The following is a 22867-nucleotide window of genomic DNA, read 5'->3' on the forward strand; positions in this document are numbered from 1 at the left end:
ATTTTCCTGTAGGCTCTATCTATCTTACCCCTAGTGAGATAAGCCTCTACATCCTTACATTTGTCCTCTAGCCATCCCTGCTTAGCCATTTTGCACTTCCTGTCGATATCATTTTTGAGACGTTTGTATTCCTTTTTGCCTGTTTCACTTACTGCATTTTTATATTTTCTCCTTTCATCAAGTAAATTCAATATTTCCTCTGTTACCCAAGGATTTCTACTAGCCCTCGTCTTTTTACCTACTTGATCCTCTGCTGCCTTCACTACTTCATCCCTCAAAGCTACCCATTCTTCTTCTACTGTATTTATTTCCCCCATTCCTGTCAATTGCTCCCTTATGCTCTCCCTGAATCTCTGTACAACCTCTGGTTCTTTTAGTTTATCCAGGTCCCATCTCCTTAAATTCCCACCTTTTTGCAGTTTCTTCAGTTTTAATCTACAGGTCATAACCAATAGATTGTGGTCAGAGTCCACATCTGCCCCTGGAAAAGTCTTACAATTTAAAACCTGGTTCCTAAATCTCTGTCTTACCATTATATAATCTATCTGATACCTTTTAGTATCTCCAGGGTTCTTCCATGTATACAACCTTCTTTCATGATTCTTAAACCAAGTGTTAGTTATGATTATGTTGTGCTCTGTGCAAAATTCTACCAGGCGGCTTCCTCTTTCATTTCTGTCCCCCAATCCATATTCACCTACTATGTTTCCTTCTCTCCCTTTTCCTACACTCGAATACCAGTCACCCATGACTATTAAATTTTCGTCTCCCTTCACAATCTGAATAATTTCTTTTATTTCATCATACATTTCTTCAATTTCTTCGTCATCTGCAGAGCTAGTTGGCATATAAACTTGTACTACTGTAGTAGGTGTGGGCTTCGTATCTATCTTGGCCACAATAATGCGTTCACTATGCTGTTTGTAGTAGCTTACCCGCATTCCTATTTTCCTATTCATTATTAAACCTACTCCTGCATTACCCCTATTTGATTTTGTGTTTATAACCCTGTAGTCACCTGACCAGAAGTCTTGTTCCTCCTGCCACCGAACTTCACTAATTCCCACTATATCTAACTTCAACCTATCCATTTCCCTTTTTAAATTTTCTAACCTACCTGCCCGATTAAGGGATCTGACATTCCACGCTCCGATCCGTAGAACGCCAGTTTTCTTTCTCCTGATAACGACATCCTCTTGAGTAGTCCCCGCCCGGAGATCCGAATGGGGGACTATTTTACCTCCGGAATATTTTACCCAAGAGGACGCCATCATCATGTAATCATACAGTAAAGCTGCATGGCTTAATCACTTTAATTCCAAGGATACAAATATCCCACTTTGGTTATTGACAAATTAACACACATTCATGTGTATTGGTAACTTTTTTTCCTATTACAATGAGTGTCAGCTATTTTAATAAATATATTCTTGCAGGAAAGAAGGGAGTATTTATCATCAGATTTTATTAAATCTTCCATATAACTTTACAATCTAAAGTAATTGTCAGACTTTTTATTGTCTTTCTTGCTTTGGCATAGAAAAATTACATCACAGAGACCACCAACTACTCACTAAATATGGAAAACACAGAAACTTTTTTATCTGCCTTTAGCATCTTCATGCCAGTAATGACATCATTGAAAATCAACACTAGGATGATCATTTTAGAGCCACTGATCACCTGAAAGACAAAAATTTAAATAGAATTATCTAAAATGCATATGCTATGCTCAACAATGTAATAATTAACATTTTTATTTTCATTGCATAATAAAACCATCAATTTAATCTGTATATTCCTTGGGGGTATTTTGCTCCTGTCGTTGCAACTACATAAAATGCGTGTTTTCTTCCACCAGACGCGTTTTGCTTTATTGCTTTACCTCAATAAAGCGAAACTCATCTGGTGAAGAAAAAAATACCCATGCATTTTATGTAGTTGCATTGACAGAACCAAACTACCCTGAAGGGCTGTCAGGGAACTACAGACAATATGGCTACACAAATGAAGAATTTAATCTGTGTAAGTTTAATAATGACATGCACATGATAAAAAACAACATACTTACCATTTCCATTCTGTTTAACGCAACATTTCATTGAATGGGAAAACTTTTCTGATATCTTTCTTCTGTAATAGTTGCACAAAGTGATTCACTTTGAGGGCAGGGCCCAATTTAAGACCAAGTTCATACAGCACATCACGACGTGTTAGCAACAACAATGACCTTCCATCAATTTCCTAAAAGCAATTAAATACAACTTAGTTGCTACTACATTAAAAAATAAGTGTGTGAAATAAAACATAATAGTAATAGTCTATTCATAGCAAAGCATTTCACCAAAATTTTATTCCCTACACTGAATATTACTCCACTCAAAATGCGTTTCCAAGAACGTGAGATGGCCACAAGAAATGAAAGCGGTGACATTGCGGAGTTAATATACTAGGGTACTATTACAAACATTTCTTTTTCATTGAGTTCTAATTGGCATATCACAAATTTTCTGGAAAATTATCAAATAGCACTGCATACACACAGGGGGAAGTTTCTTATCTTCATAAAGAATGGAAGATTGTCAATTGCTTTTTTGTTTGATTACAGTATTTCATTTCTATGTACCAATAACAGAAAGGTCCCTGTAGATGCTGCTCCAGCCTGGACAAGAGTAACACCAACATCTTTTCAGAAAACCTAAATAAGTTTTCTTTTCCACTTAACTCTGCAGGAGGAGTAAGAACCCAGAATGCGCCTTACTGAAAGGGCTGTAAGATTCTGATATATAGAGGGGGGAGGGAGGGGGTGGGGGTAGCAATGAAACACTGTCGAAGTGAGATGAAGCTGAAATGATAAGCAGCTTCAAAAGTTTCTAAGCTCAAGAGTAAGCATCATTCACAGGTAAGTTGCTATATTCACATTCAAATAGCTATATTCACATTAATCCTATCCCGGATACTTGAGGGTGTGAAAGAGAGGCATTGGTCTCATGTCTGCTAAGGGTCTGGAAAAAATGATTACTAAATTTGAAAAGACAGGTGCTTTTGAAGTGCAGTGTGGCAGGAGAAGGAAGGCAGTTGATTCGACGTCGTCGAAGATGAGGCCACAGTATACCAGGAGGGGTCGAGCGGTGTACAGAGAATTGCCCAAATGTTGGATATGCCTGTGAGCACAGTGCATAAAATCCTACGAACCCTCCTGCATTGCTATCCATACAATATGACCCATGTCCAGAAGCTGCTTCCTGCTCACCTGCCTGCAAGACAAACATTCACTCTGGAATTTCTTGCTCACATGGAAGCGAACAATGAATGGCCATGGAAAATTCTGTGGACAGACGAAGCCCATTTCCATCTCCACGGACATGTCAGCACACCGAACTGCAGAATACGAGCAACAGAAAAAACACACACACACACACACACACACACACACACACACACACACACACACACACACACACACACACACACAAAAGCCTGTACCACTTCATTCTGCAAAGGTGGCTGTGGTACAAGTTGACGGCAGCATCATTTATCATACAACTGTATTTTTTTAAGGAGATGAGCCCTGCGAGTCCTTTTCCTGTATTGTCACTGGTAAACGCTACGTGTATCTTTTGTGCACCAACATCATTCCAGCCCTTCAACAGTGTGGATAGGATTATTTTTACTCAAGACTGCACATCTGCACACACTGTACAGCCAGTGAAGCTGCTGCAGCAGAGGCATGTCGGAAATGTTAGAATTATCAACCGTTGTTTCCCTACAGTCTGGCCATCCAGATCATTTTATCTTAAGCTGTGTGTCTTCTGGCTGAGAATGTGGCTGAATGTAGCTGAAATGAAGACACTCATTGTCCAACACATTCTGAATGAGACCCCCCTGGGACATTCCACTCTGTTATGGAATGTGCTGTTCCTCAATTTCAACTTGGGGCAGAAAATGGTAGACCGCCTATTTAACATGTCTTGCACCAGTCTTACAACAATTACAAACCGATGTAATTTTGCTTGTTATGTGGTTTTTCGCCATAGGACAATTAAAAACAGATTTTCCCATCTGATGTGGTACGAACTTGCCTTGGTGGAACAGCTCACCTAAACAACAGAGCCACAACTGCTGACTGCCAAACTTGCGCAGTCGTGCATATTTAACATTATAGCTGATGTGATGTGCAACTAACCATAGCCATCATATTGTGATTCATGTCATTTGTAGCTGACCACATTTACATTAAGACACTTACAGTGCTCCCTATTAGTAAAATGTTTGTCCCCTGGTAGCAGGCACAGATCCAGGAGGAGTGTTGGGGGTTGGGGGAGGGGGTGGGGGCGGCAGGGCATGGGGATCATAACTCATTATTATGTATGTAACTTTCATACATTATTATTATTATTATTATTATTATTATTATTATTATTCTTTCCTTTCTCAGACGTTATGTCTGGTTAAAAATGGAAAGTGACACGGACCTTGATCAAGCGTGACTTCCTTTTAACTGTACGGTATATGTTACATTGCATTTAGGAACTTTCAGGTAATTTAACATGTATCAATAATTACAGATTTCTGTAGTTTTATACATACGTTTGGATGTAGCTGTATTGCGTTGATGTACTGGTGGATATTGTGTGGTATGACTCCTGTAGTTGATAGTATAATTTGTAAAATGTCAACTTTATCCTGATGCCACATGTCCTTGACTTCCTCAGCCAGTTGGACGTATTTTTCAATTTTTTCTCCTGTTTTATTCTGTATATTTGTTGTATTGGGTATGAATATTTCGATTAGTTGTGTTAATTTCTTCTTTTATTGGTGAGTATGATGTCAGGTTTGTTATGTGGTGGTGTTTTATCTGTTATAATGGTTCTGTTCCAGTGTAATTTGTATTCATCATTCTCCAGTACATTTTGTGGTGCATACTTGTATGTGGGAACATGTTGTTTTATTAGTTTATGTTGTATGGCAAGTTGTTGATGTATTATTTTTGCTACATTGTCATGTCTTCTGGGCTATTCTGTATTTGCTAGTATTGTACATCCGCTTGCGATGTGATCTACTGTTTCTATTTGTTGTTTGCAAAGTCTGCATTTATCTGTTGTGGTATTGGGATCTTTAATAATATGCTTGCTCTAATATCTGGTGTTTATTGTTTGATCCTGTATTTCAATCATGAATCCTTCCGTCTCACTGTGTATATTGCCTTTTGTTAGCCATGTGTTGGATGCGACTTGATCGATGTGTGGCTGTGTTGGATGATACGGGTGCTTGCCATGTAGTGTTTTGTTTTTCCAATTTACTTTTTCGTATCTGTTGATGTTATGTGATCTAAAGGGTTGTAGAAGTGGTTATGAAATTGCAGAGGTGTAGCCGATGTATTTATATGAGCGATTGCTTTGTGTATTTTGCTAGTTTCTGCTCGTTCTAGAAAGAATTTTCTTCAATTGTCTACCTGTCCATAATGTAGGTTTTTTATGTCGATAAATCCCCTTCCTCCTTCCTTTCTGCTTAATGTGAATCTTTCTGTTGCTGAATGTATGTGATGTATTTTATATTTGTGGCATTGTGATCGTGTAAGTGTATTGATTGCTTCTAGGTCTGTGTTACTTCATTTCAATACTCCAAATGAATAGGTCAATACTGGTATAGCATAAGTATTTGTAGCTTTAGTCTTGTTTCTTGCTGTCAATTCTGTTTTCAGTATTTTTGTTAGTCTTTGTCTATATTTTTCTTTTAGTTCTTCTTTAATATTTGTATTATCTATTCCTATTTTTTGTCTGTATCCTAGATATTTATAGGCATCTAGTTTTTTCCGTCACTTCTATGCAGTCGCTGTGGTTATCCAATATGTAATCTTCTTTTTTAGTGTGTTTTCCCTTGACTATGCTATTTTTCTTACATTTGTCTGTTCCCAAAGCCATATTTATATCATTGCTGAATACTTTGGTTATCTTTAGTAATTGGTTGAGTTGTTGATTTTTTGCTGCCAGTAGTTTTAGATCATCCATGTATAGCAAATGTGTGATTTTGTGTTGATATGTTCCAATTATATTGTATCCATAATTTGTATTGTTTAGCATGTTGGATAGTGGGTTCAGAGCAAGGCAGAACCAGAAAGGACTTAATGAGTCTCCTTGGTATATTCCATGCTTAATCTGTATTGGCTGTGATGTGACATTATTTGAATTTGTTTGGATATTGAGTGTGGTTTTCCAATTTTTCATTACTATGTTTAGGAACTGTATCAATTTAGGATCTACTTCGTATATTTCCAATATTTGTAGTAACCATGAGTGGGGTACACTTTCAAAAGCTTTTTGGTAATCAATGTATGCGCAGTGTAGTGACCTTTGTTTAATTTTAGCTTGATATGTCACCTCTGCATCTATTATCAGTTGCTCTTTACATCCTCGTGTTCCTTTGCAACAGACTTTTTGTTCTTCATTTATAATTTTGTTCTGTGTTGTATGTGTTATTAATTTCTGTGTAATGACTGAAGTTTATATTTTGTATATTGTTGGTAGGCATGTTATGGGGCGATATTTTGCTGGGTTTTCTGTGTCTGCTTGATCTTTAGGTTTCAGATAAGTTATTCCATGTGTAAGTGTATCAGGGAATGTGTATGGGTCTGCAATGTAACTGTTAAATAATTTAGTTAGCTGTGAATGTGTTGAGGCGAACTTCTTTAGCCAGAAATTTGCTATTTTATCTTTTCCAGGGGCTTTCCAATTGTGCGTAGAATTAATTGCTCGGGTGACTTCATGTTGCAAAATTATCACTTCAGGCATGTGTGGTATCATCTTGTATGTGTCTGTTTCTGCTCGTATCCACCGTGCATACCTGTTATGTTGTACTGGGTTTGACCATATGTTGCTCCAGAAGTGTTCCATGTCTGTTATGTTAGGTGGGTTGTCTATTTTAATGTGTGTGTTATCTATTGTCTGATAAAATTTCTTTTGGTTTGTGTTGAATGTTTGATTTTGCTTACTTCTATTTTCACTTTTTTTCTATCTTCTAAGTCGTTTGGCCAATGCTTGTAATTTCTGCTTCTTTTCATCTAATTGCTCTATCGCTTCTTGTGAGATTTTACATAACCTTTTTCGTTTTTTGTCTGATGTTTCATTTCTTATAAATTGTGTTAGCTGTCCGATGTCTTTTCTCAATTTTTCTATTCTGATCTGTAGCCTGTGTTGCCATGCTGGTTTTGTGGGTTTCTTCTGTGTGTTGGTTTGTTCTGATCTCTGCCTAGTGTGTATATTTAGTGTAGTGAGTGCTCCTATATAAACCAGTAATTGTAACTCTTCCATAGTTGTATTTTCATTTATTTTGTTGTGTATGATTGTGTTGATAGTAGTTGTTGTTGTTTCGACTTGTAGGTTATTTGGTAGTCTATGCAAGAATGGTCTAATGTCTGTATTTGTGTCTTTGTATTCTATATATGTTAGCTGAGGAGGAGGATATTAGTGTTTAACGTCCCGTCGACAACGAGGTCATTAGAGACGGAGCGCAAGCTTGGGTGAGGGAAGGATGGGGAAGGAAATCGGCCGTGCCCTTTCAAAGGAATCATCCCGGCATTTGCCTGAAGCGATTTAGGGAAATCACGGATCACCTAAATCAGGATGGCCGAATGCGAGTCCAGTGTGCTAACCACTGCGCCACCTCGCTCGGTATATGTTAGCTGAAATTTTTCTTCTATATCTAGCATGTGTGTCACTTCCTGTTCTATTTGTGCTTGTTCTGGTGGCTGTCTTAAGATTTCGTTTTCCTCTGATTGTTTAATTGATGCGTGGTATTCTTTGTTTGTTTGCTCTGGGATGTTTGAGTGAATTACTGTATTTTCTTCTTCTTCTGATTGCACATTATTTTGTTCCTGTATTTGTTGTTTGATGTTTTCTAGTTCTGACTGGGGTATCCTGTTATTTTTTATTATTACACGGATCTGATCAGCTAGTCGTCGTTCCGTTAAAAATTTTAATTCTGAGTATCTGGTAATAAATGTTGTGTATACTTGTGATCTGTATCCAGTTGTGTTGGTTCCTAAGTTTGTTGCTTGGTAATAACAGAACATGAGGTGTCGGTTAACTTCATCTGACCATCTCATCCTCTGTCTTTGTTTTCCTTCTAGAGTGGTTGGAGGAAGCATATCGTGCGAAACACCTCTATTTGGATTTAAATCATTTTCGGTGTGGCTAGCAGTGTCGTTACCATTGTGGACGAGCATAGGGTTCAAGCGTCGTTCTCGACCATGACAGCGCTTGTCCGAGGCTTCATTAGTTCTGTCCTGAACCAACTAATCACCCTAAAAGGGGGGTTAGCCCTATTAGTGGTTTGTTCTTTTCGTCGCCTTTTACGACTGGCAGAACATACCTAAGGCTTATTATTATTATTATTATTATTATTATTATTATTATTACATATGTAACTCTTATCAAAATTTAGTGATCGCATTAAGATTTCATGAACTATCCCTCTATGCACTCACCAACATTGAGGAATATATGTTCATACCTTTATGCAAGAATTACACTGCAAGGGTAACTTCAAGCACCCACTAAATTGATGAGCCACAGGAAACATTAAATGATAGGTGCTTCACAGACTGGCAAAGAATACTGAATAGTGACAACTACACAACATTATAAATGGGATGTACTAACATGAACGGGTGCAGCAGTATCCACCAGTATTCAGGATCAGCGGGTTGTGGCATGGAATAAATAGCAAGACTATATCTATAGACATCAAATATGCTGTGAAGGTAGAATTAAAAATAATAATAATAATAATAATAATAATAATAATAAGTATGGCTTTTGGAACAGACAAATGTAAGAAAAATAGCATAGTCAAGGGAAAACACACTAAACAAGAAGATTACATATTGGATAACCACAGCGACTGCATAGAAGCGATGGAAAAAACGGATGCCTATAAATATCTAGGATACAGACAAAAAATAGGAATAGATAATACAAATATTAAAGAACAACTAAAAGAAAAATATAGACAAAGACTAACAAAAATACTGAAAACAGAATTGACAGCAAGAAACAAAACAAAAGCTATAAATACTTATGCCATACCAATATTGACCTACTCATTTGGAGTAGTGAAATGGAGTAACACAGACCTAGAAGCACTCAATACACTTACACGATCACAATGCCACAAATATAGAATACATCACATACATTCAGCAACAGAAAGATTCACATTAAGCAGAAAGGAAGGAGGAAGGGGATTTATCGACATAAAAAACCTACATTATGGACAGGTAGACAATTTAAGAAAATTCTTTCTAGAACGAGCAGAAACTAGCAAAATACACAAGGCAATCACTCATATAAATACATCGGCTACACCACTGCAATTTCATAACCACTTCTACAACCCTTTAGATCACATAACATCAACAGATACGAAGAAAGTAAATTGGAAAAAGAAAACACTTCATGGCAAGCACCCGTATCATCTAACACAGCCACACATGAATCAAGACGCATCCAACACATGGCTAAGAAAAGGCGATATATACAGTGAGACGGAAGGATTCATGATTGCAATACAGGATCAAACAATAAACACCAGGTATTACAGCAAGCATATTATTAAAGATCCCAAAACCACAATGGATAAATGCAGACTTTGTAAACAACAAATAGAAACAGTAGATCACATCACAAGCGGATGTACAATACTAGCAAATACAGAATACCCCAGAAGACATGACAATGTAGCAAAAATAATACATCAACAACTTGCCTTACAACATAAACTTTTAAAACAACACGTTCCTACATACAAGTATACACCACAAAATGTACTGGAGAATGATGAATACAAATTATACTGGAACAGAACCATTATAACAGATAAAACAACGCCACATAACAAACCTGACATCATACTCACCAATAAAAAGAAGAAATTAACACAACTAATCGAAATATCCATACCCAATACAACAAATATACAAAAGAAAACAGGAGAAAAAATTGAAAAATACATCCAACTGGCTGAGGAAGTCAAAGACATGTGGCATCAGGATAAAGTTGACATCATACCAATTATACTATCAACTACAGGAGTCATACCACACAATATCTACCAGTACATCAATGCAATACAGCTACATCCAAACATACATATACAACTACAGAAATCTGTAATTATTGATACATGTTCAATTACCCGAAAGTTCCTAAATGCAATATAACACATACCGTACAGTTAAAAGGAAGTGACGCTTGATCAAGATCCGCGTCACTCCATTTTTAACCGGACTTAACGTCTGAGAAAGTGAAGGAAATAATAATAATATTGAAAAACTACCTCCCTAACAGTGCTTCTTTGTGGCTGGTTCACAGTGTTTCTTGTTCACATAAGCTATTGCAGGCTGTCTGCAAACAACTATAAAAACCAGGGAAGTGGTAGTAGGAATTGCACTCTTGAGGGTTCCGTACTAACTAAATTGCATATGTAGATGACAGTGGTGGTGGTGGTAGTAGTAGTAACACTAACACTAACATTAACACTAACACTAACACTAACAATAATAATAATAATAATAATAATAATAATGTCTGAGAAAGGAAAGAAATAATAATAATAATAATAATAATAATAATAATAATAATAACAACAACAATAATTTTGTGTGGCTCAATGGCCTTTTACAAGCCTTCCTATTTGACACCAGTTCGGTGACTTGCATGTCGATAACCTATCTCAGTTATCCAACTGGGGTAAGGGAACCTACAGTTGATCGTGGAACCCAAAGCTGGCGACTCCTCGAACTGTTCAGTGGGCAAGACTAATTGAAAACAAAGACTGAAAAATCCACAGTCCAGCCAAGATTTGATTCCCTATCCTCTCAGTTTCCAGGTATGAACTTTACTGCTAGACCCTGAGCCCCAAGGTGTGTATGGATAGCTCATCTATAGGGTTTGATGAATGAGTTTGTGAGTATCAAAATATGTGACATACATGGTCGTACCTTTGATGGCATTGACTTAGAAGCATACATTATTTACACTGCCATGGGACCTTTGTCCTTAATACCTGACAAATTTCAACTTGATGCTTCTACCTGCCCCTGAGAAAAAGAGCTCTTAACACTCTAACAGACAGGAATTAAAATGATCCTATAAAGGTTCGGTTTTTACAGTCTGAGGGACATAATCCTTAAAATGGTTAAGTTTGCAATGCACCACTAAGCTGAACTAGTACCATGCAAAGTCTGCAACAACTGCCTGGTTTGCAGAGAGACATTTCCTGCTGCCTTTCCTATTTTCTCTGATGCCCAACACTATTTTGTCCAACACACTAGAAATCAAAGTTGAAATAAATTATGTCAAAGTGGGTCAACAGGTATTTCACTTACGTGATGACGAAAAGCTTCTGCTTGAGCAGCACAGCCGTGTTCCTGCAAATACTTGCAAACTTCATCTACTGTCCAATTTGTAGGGTCAGGAGTTTTTTCTTTTGGAACATACTTCTTAAAAAACGGGTCTTCTTCTATTAAACGTTTAATTTTGTCTGGTGCAGTAGTTGATGTAACTTCTGCAGCTGTAGTAACTGAAACAGAACGTTATAACCCAAATTATATCCCATTTGATTATAAAGAATTATTAGTTTAATTTTTAAGAATTATTAGTTTACTGTTTATTTATTTTTCAGCTAATTCAAACTTTATAATGTGTAGCCTCTTTAATAACAAGCTAACATACAATTTCAATCACTGTTCAAACACCTCTCTCTCCTGCTGCCCTCTGCTGGTTGAAGCCTGTGACTTTCTTCAGTTCTTTATCCCGACAGTCAGGTGGTCTGCCTTGCAGTCTTTGTCTTTCTCTGGAACTTCACTCTACTAATGCCTATGTCTATCTTTCATCATTTATTCATGTGTTATGTCCTGCCTTTTTTTTCCCAGCTTGTACCATTTCCACAACACCCTGAACTACTATTATTGCTCATATGTCTTCACTTCTTTTCCAGTGTTTTCCAACCTTTCAACAGCTCCGAGGTGTTCTACGTTTTCTTCTCAAAAGCTCATTCAAAATCAAATTTCAGAGTCATATGTTAGTTCAGAAAGAACACAGTGTTCGAAAACAACCTTTTTCCTAATTATGTTGGCAATATTAGATTTAAAAAATTTGAATCTCTTCCTTAAACCCTACAACCTATCTTGTTTCAATGAAAAATTTCAGGGTTTTAAGTCTCCCTGGGTACTTATTAACTGTCCCAGGTAAACATATTTGTTAACATTTTTAGACAGTAGTTGTTCAATATTATTTGTCTTGCAGTTATCAACTTTTGGTGCATAGTATTTGTTTTGATCAAATGTTATTTTAAAGCCCACTTTATAGCAACTATCTGATAAACCCTTTATGATCCACATCCTGGAGGACCACCTCACTACAGACCAATTCGAATGAAAGTAAATCTAAAAAGGACTGCAATTGCAGCATACTGTTGGCCGGGAAGTGAGTCATCTGGAAATCTCAAGTTAGTGAATCTTCTCCCATTTTTCCTAATTTATCTTTTTTTTCAGTTAGTTCTGGACACAGTTGTCTTAGGGACTGCTATAAATAGTTTCAGGAATATACGGTCATACTGCTTTACTCCCTTTCCAATTGAAAATTTTCTCAAGTGTTTTCCTATGCTGACAGAAGCCATTAAGATATCATAGATATTACATAAAATATTTATGTACTTTATCTCCACACCTTGTTCTGTCAGGTTCTGTATAAGAGCAATTAAGCTGACAGAAGCCAAAGCCTTTTTCAAAGTCTATAAGAGTTACACATAATGGCATTTCATATTCATTAGCGTGATTAACTGCTTCATGCTGGGTATACATACAGTGAATTGCTTTCCAACCGCTGTAGAATCCAGCTTATTGTATGAGCCATTTGTTTTCCACAATAGCGCTAACATGATTTGTAAGGACTTTAATGAAAACTTTGTATGTAACAGTGAGTAAATTGATGATATATTAAATCATAAGGACTTCAACAACAAAATTTAACCAATGCACACAAATATGGTGGCAGGTAATAGAAGTAACAGTCTTGTAACAGAAACGTAATGACACCCCCCCCCCCTCCCGCCCACACACACACACACACACACACACACACACACACACACACACACACACACACACACACACACACTGAATCTAATATTTTTATGATGGCCTTAAATCAACTGATACACTTTTATGGGAACTCTGCATAACAACTTTATATGGGTTATACGATGCAAATGTGATTGTTAAACAAGAGATTTATTTCTAATGTTATATTTTGATAATGTAATTAATCATTAAAAGCTGGAAACTGATATACTGAATTCACACACTCCTTTTCAAGGGCACTGACTCTCCGAAATTACTGTGGGTCCATATCAATGTAGTGTATGTTTCCCAGGGAGTCTCAATATTTTTTAAAATGATTATCTTACTCCACCCAACCTGCCAGTAGACCCTCTTCTTTGTACTAGTTATTAAAGCATCAACACCCCTTCAGTCTACAATATAAGCTCCCATGTCCTTCAAAGCGACTGACTCAAAACAAACAAAACAAGAATCCCAATTATGTGAAAACAGTTTTCACTGAAAATTTAAACCACACCACTGGGGTGTAAGGAGGAGGAGGAGGAGGAGGAGGAGGAGGAGGAGGAGGAGTAGGAGGAGTAGGAGGAGGAGGGGGAGGAGGGGGAGGAGGGGGAGGAGGGGGAGGAGGGGGAGGAGGAGGGGGAGGAGGAGGGGGAGGGGGGGGACCTATAAATGTAGTCTGTAACAATTGGCTAACAGGCACAGTTCTACATTTCGCAATACCAATGCGTCATTCCACAGCAACAATCAGCGTTTGACAGTCCACTGAGTCATCTTCTTGATTGCCATTCTGTACGGGCCACTACAGAATTTTTTCATAGAAAGGTTAAGTGCTTGTCAGGCTGATACTAACATGTCTCTCACTATACGGGCTGTAATACAATGCTTTCTTGTGTCATCAAAAACAGTCTGTGAAAAAGTGCTGACAGAGAATATCACCATTCCTCATTTTCCAATACTTCCAGTTTCCTCAGAAATTCTCATTTTCCTGTAGTACGGCTGCCACCGTGACTTGAAATCAAGTATCAAACACAAAATTTTCCCTGTTCAGAACTTTTAAGAACTTCTCACAGCATGCACTTTGTCCTTGTTTCCTTTTTATAATGCCAAAATCTCTACTGTATGGTCAAGAAACTGTGTCCTATCAGTAGAAAGTGATTTCAAATTTTGTTGATTGTCCCAGTACCTGTTAGGTCCAACAGAGATCTGCCAAGAGATTTCTATTCTGATCTGGGCAGTCATCTGAGAATAGATGAAGTTTACTGTATTCTTGTGGTATAAATGAGCACACTTCATTTGGACTCTTCTTGCCTTCCCCCTGATGTTAGGACACATTATGCCAGTATAAGTCTTTCTATTGTGTATTCAAAATACCTGACAGACGTGGTGTGAGGAGAAAGTATTAAATGATACACAGCATTGTCAGTGCTGTTATCAAAGCTTTATTTTCAAAGGGGCACAAGTAACGACTGTAATACCTCTTTACTTTTAAAAGGGTAAGAGTCGTTGACTGATAAAAATAACAATTTGTCAGAATCCTATAGAATGTACATTAACTGATGGACTGATACCCCTTTAACCATTTGACCATTTGACTATTACAGACTTAATTTCTGCAGTCCGTACCAAGCACGACTTATCATCGCTGCACTATTCACCTAATGCTGCTACCTGTGCTGAAAAGACAACATTCTGGACACCATGAAATATTTATTTTTTGCTTTTAAGAAAACTATTAGGTGAAAAAAAATTTATTTTTGACATCGTATCAGCTCAATAAAGGACTGAATTTCATTTTGTTATTCATCACAGTTACTGTGATGTGTAATGCACTGCAAAAAAAAATTTAAAGAGTTTGCAGAGGTAAAAATGCACTGAGTAAACTTTCTGTATGGTTGATTTTAGCCTGTACATTGCTGTGTATGAAATGTACACAAAATACCAAAATTTCATTTATAACTGAGCACAACAATATTCTCGAGATATTGGTCGTTATATTCCCCGCATAACAGGAAACATGGTCACACCAATGGTCATATTTCATAAACATTTGAAGATATCGAAACCAAGTTTTTTCGGAAAATGATAACTTGCAAAGGGGCAAATACTCGAAACTTTTTTATTCACTGCGATATGGAAGTAACTTGTCCACATCACAGAGAGGTGGCAGAAAGGGATATGTAAACACGTCAATAGTGCTTAAGGAAAACACTTGAGACTGCATTCAAAAATGTCCTCAGCACCTGGGAAGAGCGCAACATGACAAGTTAACTCATCCATAGCACTGGAAGTATTGATGTCATGCAGTTTCATACGTAGTATCTCAAGCAACGGCACACTCAAAATCACATAATTATGGACCAACCGCCTTTTAAAAATATAAAATTCAATTAAAGCAAAAATTATGTCGATAAAGTTTCTGGAAAAAGCGGTACTGTGTCTACTGAGACTAGTGACTGACATACAAGGGGGGATTCAACAAAGGCCAAGACTTTTTTTTTCCTTGTAGCTTCTGTGATAGGAAACTATCTGTACCACAAATATTTGAAAAGAGCGGGTTTCTATATATAATGCCCACAGGCAGCAGCATTCTCGTATTGGTAGTCATGCTCTACTTTGTTGACGCTCTATACATTTCACATAGCAAACAATGCAGGTGACACACAAGGAGTAGAACAGTGCAATGAAATACTGTGAGTGTTTAAACCATACAGCCATTGAAACTTACAAAAAGCTGCAGCAATTTTATGGTGGTGATGCAGCACCTCATGCAACAGTGTTTAGATGGTTCAAGGACTTCAAAAGAGGCCAACTTGTCTGTGTTAAGCAAAGTGGACGAAGTGTTTTGGCTTCTGTTGTGGCTGAAGTTAATGTCAACACAGCTGCTGTGATTGTCCGTGAGGACTGGCTGATAACATTATGTAACCTCAGGGAAGTGTTATGAATTTCATAAAGCAGAGTCTTCACGATTATGCATGATCATCTCCATATGATTTGTCTCTGTGCCCATTAGGTGCCACATCTGTCAACTACTAAATAGAAGTCTGTGTGAATAGTGACAAGCCATGACATGGTGTATCTGCTTGCTGATGGAGGGGACATGTTTCTGGAATCGATTATCACTGATGTTAAGTCACAACTGCATCATTACGATCCTGATAAAAATCGAGCCAGCAGTGCGGAAATCGAGCCAGCAGTGCGGAAATCGAGCCAGCAGTGCGGAAATCGAGCCAGCAGTGCGGAAATCGAGCCAGCAGTGCGGAAATCGAGCCAGCAGTGCGGAAATCGCCAGGTTCTCCGACACCAAAAATGGTGGAAGTTCTTCCATCTGTATGGAAAATGATGGTGATCACAGAATGTATTACCAGCATGCAATTCTCCCTGAGACTACTGTTACAGCAGAATACTACACATCAGTGATGGCTAAACTGAGGAAGCACAATGTAAAGAAATGACCAGAACTTTCTTTGACTGAGTGGAGACTTCATTTGCGACCTGAGGCTGTGCACTGTCATGAAGTTGTGCTGCTTCTGGCTCTATTCATCATTACCTGTGTACCACATCCACCTTACAAACCAGATCTTGCACCTCCCCCATTCTGAGGCAGTGAGTAAGGAAACTCAGGCAATTCTGAAGGACCTGACAGAATGGTCTGCACCACATGTTCGAGAACTGGCTGATGCTCTATAAAAGCGGATTTGAGTAGAAAGGGAGTACTTTGGGGGGGGGAAAAAAAAAAAAAAAAAAAAAAAAAAAAAAAAAAAAAAAGTCTCAGTCTTTGTTCATCAGCCATCATATTAATCTGCTTCTTTGCAGCCATTGTCATATTTGTACTATAATACTTATTACTGGCCCATCATTGGCTATCTCCAGATTCTATTCATCACTACAAATAGAATCTACAGACAAACACTGTATGACTGAAACTGGTAAAGGTTGTTATTTATGTGATTAAAGAAAGTTGTAACGATTTTGCTACAGTTTAAATGAGGCACTGGCATGCAACTATTAAACTTAAAGAGACACACAAAATCTGTGGATTTATGGGGGATATTAAGTGTGTATACCAAAACAAATGAATTGCCTAATTCATGGATGAAATTTAAAGGCAGAGGCTAATTTCCTTGGTACCACATATCAAATATTGCATTTATAAATTATTTAAATGTCACTGTCCAAGTTAGTATTCCCAATTAATTCTGGAATTCCTTAGACGGTTTTCAAAAACTGTTAAGTGTCTTTCTTAAGAGCATCTGCTTCCAAATGTCGCAGCATTACTAACACACTTCCATGAATTGGGCAACTCATTTGCTCTGTCCTCCTCTGTATGCACTCTCTCAACGTCCCCCATTAGTTCAATACATGAATCCCATATAGTCCACCAGTACTTAAGTATGTTACACATGGGTTTATAGAGTGCAAAAGGTCTGTTAGAAAAGTACCCAACCATATTTTTTTTGCGAACACCTGATCTGATCTGAATCTAGTGCGCTTTTATGAGCCGACCTTGAACCTTCGTGCACATGCGTGAATTTTCTCCCACCTGACAATAGTGTCAGTTGCAGGCAAGCAGCAGTTGAGTAAGGTAGTATGTAGTGCTTGTGTCAGTTTTTCATTGCAAGGGAAATGACAGAACGATTGGAGCAGACCTGCTGCAACAAATTTTGCCAGAAACTGGGCGATCGTCAGGTGGAAACCATTTGGAAGATTCAGATGGCTTTCAGTGACAACGCTATGGGCATTGCACAGACTAAAGTGTGATAGAACTGTTTTAAAGTCGGCTGCACATTGGTGGAAGCAAACCACTCTCAGGTCAGCCACCAACACGCAGAAACGAACAGGTCACTGCCAAACTGAACGCTGTGGTGATACGAGACCATCGCGTGACTATCGGAGAAACTGTGAGTGAGGTGGACATCAGCGTTCTTTTGGCAGATTCCACTGAGACCAAAGACTTCGCCCTGAAGACAGTGTCAGAGAAAGTCATGATGCTGACAGTGGAGTAAAAGCAACTTCGTGTTTGAAGTCTCACAGGACACGCTGGACTCCACAACCAGTGACCCCGACTTCATGAACACCATCACCACTTGTGACAAGTCCTGGATGTACGGGTACAAACAGGAAACAAAATCCCAGTCGTCACAATGGAAGCATTTCTCATCACCAAGACCAAAGAAGGCCCACAAACTGCGCAGCAATGTCAAAGTGATGCTGATTGTTTTCTTTGACTCCAACTGTGTGGTATACCACAAGTACGCACCACAGGGTCAACCAATCACCAAAGAGGATGTCCTCTGTCACCTACGTGATTCTATGTAGCGCAAGAGACTTGACTTGCGGACAACAGGAAATTGGCATTTCCATCACATTCCTCGCACTTGATTCAAATGTTTTTGGTGAAAAATCATATTCTCTTTCAAACATGAGCTGCATTTGCAAATCACTATACCAATCAACCAAGAATTTTCATTCATTCAGTCTCTAATCGAAGCTATTGGATTTCACAGTACTACTGTGTCTACTTTTGGAAAAATCTAAGCCAAAAAGAATCACTAATGCCACCACTTTGCAATTGCATCAGACAGTAGAAAATCATTCCATTCACATAAGATGGATTTTCTGGCAGGTGTTGGCATTCTAACCTACTGGAAGTCCAGTGTTTCATATATTTTGTTAACAGACAATAACAGCATTAAATCTTTGAAAAAATGACAACTAGCCAATTTTCTTTAAGCATGCTTTTGTAATATTAAAATGAGTATTCAAACAATGAATGATCCAGGATGGAATAATGACAATATTTTGAAAAGGATATGCTGCTACTCACTTTGTACAGAAGATTTTAAGTCACACACAGGCACAACAAAAAGCCTGCTAAACATGCGAGCTTTTGGCCAAAAGGCCGCCTCCTAAAGTAGACAAAACACACACACACACACACACACACACACACACACACACACACACACACACACACACACAGAGAGAGAGAGAGAGAGAGAGAGAGAGAGAGAGAGAGAGAGAGAGAGAGAGAGAATGGTCTTTTGGTTAACAAAAGCTTATATGTTTAGTAGTCGCTTTGGTTTTCCTGTCTGCGATTCAACATCATCTCTTATGGTGAGCAGCAGTCTATATTTCTCATAAAACAAGTATTGCTATTCCTACTGTGACATCATATTCAAACAAACTTGTCAACACACATACAGATTATAGCCTCTTTCAGTACTATGTTAAACTGCTGTTGACATGGAACCAAAAATTGACTGGCAAATTGTAAGTAAATAAACCCTTTGTAACAGCAGATGGGAATATTTACACAGAGACAGCACTTAAGTCATAGGTGACAAATTGAAATTCTGTCTACAATTTTGATGGGAAGAGGTCATATCAACTTCAACATTTAACAGGTGCACTACGAAGCTAACGGAACAAAAATAAGGGGTGACAAATGAATTACCTTTCGATATTGTTGGTTTGATATCCAGAGGCGGCTTGATATCGAGAGGTGGCTTAATATCGACAGGAGGCTTGATGTCAACAGGTGGTTTGATATCAACAGGAGGCTTGATATCAGCCTTGTCAATATCATCACAAGAAGAACACAGCCACTTAGTATGCCATTGTTCTTCAGTTATAGGTGGGTTGTGACATGTCAAATGGTATGCATCTCCACACTCCACACAAACTGCCATTGCTTCCTGCAACACAGAAACAAACTGTAGATACCACACACAGTTTCACTGTAAAGGAACTGGACATTCATTCTGACAATAACTCATAAGACTCATTATCACAGCTTTGCAATACCAGAGAAAACGTATTTAAAAATCTAGAGACTGCCCTCACAAAAGATCACTTCAAATATTATTAGAATACACAAACAAAGGAAAACTAATTTTTAAGACTAGTTTCCTAGAGAGTAATACACATCAAAATCAAAATCTGCCAGGCCATCACAGTTGACTTTGGGTGCCCAGCAACTTCTTTGAAAGCCTGTATTGTAAACTAGTACATGTTGCCCTTGTTTCATTAACTTGTTTTTATTTGTGTGCATACAATTATTTTTGCTCAGTGCTCTTTGAGTAACGGAAGCAACGGGTGACAGAAGATCGATACTGCACATAAATGAGAAAATTTGGATTTAATATGCATAAAAATGTGTTGGTGAGATATAAAACCAAATTTGTCAGTGACTTAAGGGTTTTCTAGTAATGCTTCTGCACATTTAAACTTTGAGAGTTTGAAGATTATGTCTTCCGACACTGTACCACACTGGTACCCTTGACCAATAAAGGAGCAGAAGGTAGCAAATTCACTAAGCTGGCATCCACAGTGCACAAATATAGCGAGCTGAGTAACTATTCCATTTTGTAATGAAGCCTACATGCTAGTCAAAGCCATATATGGGTAACAATCATGTCTAAGGCATAGTGCAAATGTTGGAAATTCTTAGTCGCTGGTACAAAAAATATGTGGTCAGAAGACTGTAGCTAAAGATTGGACACAAAGCAGACAATTCGCTCTGATAATTAGGATGTTTTTCCATCGCAGTATCACCAGTAACCTCCAAAGGATAGGAACTGGAAGCTGCTTGACTTGTTTGTGTGGCTCAACCTCAGAAAGTGATTCAAATCGCATATTCTTTTCATGGTAGTCGTACTGTAATCAGCAAGTAATTCTGCATAACAAACTATGCAAACGAATGTCAATTTACCAAAAATATCACTACTATCCTCATATCAAAAAATGCAAAAACTTATGAAGTAATAACTGACTTTTTACTGACTAAGATATTATAGCCTACACAATAATTATCAGTACCACGTGCTCTGCATGCTATCACCAGCACGTACAGGGTGGTCATAATTAAACTTTCCTGATCTGAGAGGGACCCCATCACAAGCGATTGTAGACAATGAAATGTTGTAAGGACATGAGGAAGAGAAAATAATGAATAAACCATTGAAAGAATCATTGAAAGAAACATTTAATTTTTACACAAGAGACATTTGTTAATAGTTTACCATATTTACTTTCCAGATTACAAACGTCATTTAATGTGAAACTTCCTGGCATATTAAAACTGTGTGCCCGACCGAGACTCGAACTCGGGACCTTTGCCTTTCGCGGGCAAGTGCTCTACCATCTGAGCTACCCAGGCTGTGGCTAAGCCATGTCTCCGCAATATCCTTTCTTTCAGGAGTGCTAGTAGTGCAAGGTTCACAGGAGAGCTTCTGTAAAGTTTGGAAGGTAGGAGACGAGATACTGGCAGAAGTAAAGCTGAGAGTACCGGGCGTGAGTCGTGCTTTGGTAGCTCAGATGGTAGAGCACTTGCCCGAGAAAGGCAAAGGTCCCGAGTTCGAGTCTCGGTCGGGCACACAGTTTTAATCTGCCAGGAAGTTTCATATCAGCGCACACTCCGCTGCAGAGTGAAAATCTCCTTCTGGTCATTTAATGTGACTGCCACCTGCATCCACAACAACCTGGAACTCCACTACAGATACCATTTCATAACTGTTCGCAGCATTTTTGAACGGTGGACCATGGAATGTTTAACTGTCATGACACAGCTCGTGCACTGTTCGAGAATTGCAGATTGCATCCAGCATTCTTCGCCGCAGTAACAATAAATTCTTGAAAAATTTGTGGCACAATTGGCCATCAGCCTCCCGGCAAGCCATTCTCAAATCGCCATTTAATGCAAACTTCCAAATTGTGTTCTTCAATCCCAGTGTGGAAAGAGAATGTCTTCATATTTCTTTAATGTACTGATAACTCACAAAGAGCAGCAGCACTATTGCCATTGTTTTGATGGAACAGCTTTAGGAGTGAAGCCCTGCTCATTTTGTCCACACTCATGTTGCCTGTCTGCAATTGTAATGCACATTGATGCTTGTGTTTCAACCCTATGTCACAGTATAATTGCCAGCATTTAACAGAAGTCATAACACTAACACTACTAATAACACAAGTCTGAACATCATTCACATAAAGTTTGGTACCTATAAGGTCAATAGTTTTCCATCTACACTGTCTCAGGTAGTGAATGTTTAATTATAATCACCCTGTACATCTAATGTAATATTAGTCTGCATGATATGTACATCAAATTGCAATAAAATTGAATAAAGTGCATGGTAATTGTTTTCAGGTGCAGATATGCCTGTAGCAGTGATTAAAATGTCCCAACTTGTTACAGATGATGCAAAAGATTGTTTTCAAACACTACTTATATGATTTGCTAACCGAGTAGTGTGAAGCACGGTGGAGCAAGACAAAGGAAACACACATTCCATGTATAAAATATGTATTAGTGAAATTTATTTCAAAATCTTCACAACATATTTTTCTAAAAACAAAATGACAAAATACTGAAAACTTTTGACTTTGGAATGCTTCAAAACTTTATGTGCAATGATCAGATAAAACAGAATAAATTTTCTGGATACTGTAACTGTTACAGAATGTGCCACACAGGAACTGAGTAACAAGATAAAGTAGCACTTCAAGCAATTAAAGCAATAAATACTCACATATCTTTTTACTCACATTTTCACTTGTCTCAAAGCAGAAAGCACACAATTTACAGCCATGGCAAACCCATTGACTTAACTGTGGTTTTTCCTTCCCACTGTTTTTTCCGACTATGCAGCTTGGATGAGCTGGAATTAAAAATTAGGATTAAGTTTACTATGACAAAAATATTTTTGAAGTATGTGCACACATTTTAATGCTAAGAAAATGTGA

At 38.0% G+C, this 22867-nt stretch overlaps 1 protein-coding gene across 5 annotated transcripts in view; it reads right to left on the reverse strand.

Moving 5' to 3' along the window:
- Positions 1-1448: 1448 nt before the first annotated feature.
- LOC126471489 (polyhomeotic-proximal chromatin protein) overlaps positions 1449-22867 on the reverse strand; it is a 304690-nt gene continuing 283271 nt past the window's right edge. For all 5 annotated transcript variants that reach the window (XM_050099695.1, XM_050099696.1, XM_050099700.1 and 2 more), the window contains 5 exons: positions 22670-22782; positions 19578-19818; positions 11387-11580; positions 2072-2244; positions 1449-1683 (listed from right to left, as the gene is read on the reverse strand). In XM_050099695.1, the coding sequence (XP_049955652.1) occupies positions 2086-2244; positions 11387-11580; positions 19578-19818; positions 22670-22782 (707 nt within the window). In that variant the 3' untranslated portion in view covers positions 1449-1683; positions 2072-2085. The remainder of the gene's footprint in view (positions 1684-2071; positions 2245-11386; positions 11581-19577; positions 19819-22669; positions 22783-22867) is intronic.

The sequence above is a fragment of the Schistocerca serialis genome, chromosome 3 (assembly GCF_023864345.2).
Source record: "Schistocerca serialis cubense isolate TAMUIC-IGC-003099 chromosome 3, iqSchSeri2.2, whole genome shotgun sequence".
In the NCBI taxonomy this organism is placed as follows: Eukaryota; Metazoa; Arthropoda; class Insecta; order Orthoptera; family Acrididae; genus Schistocerca; species Schistocerca serialis.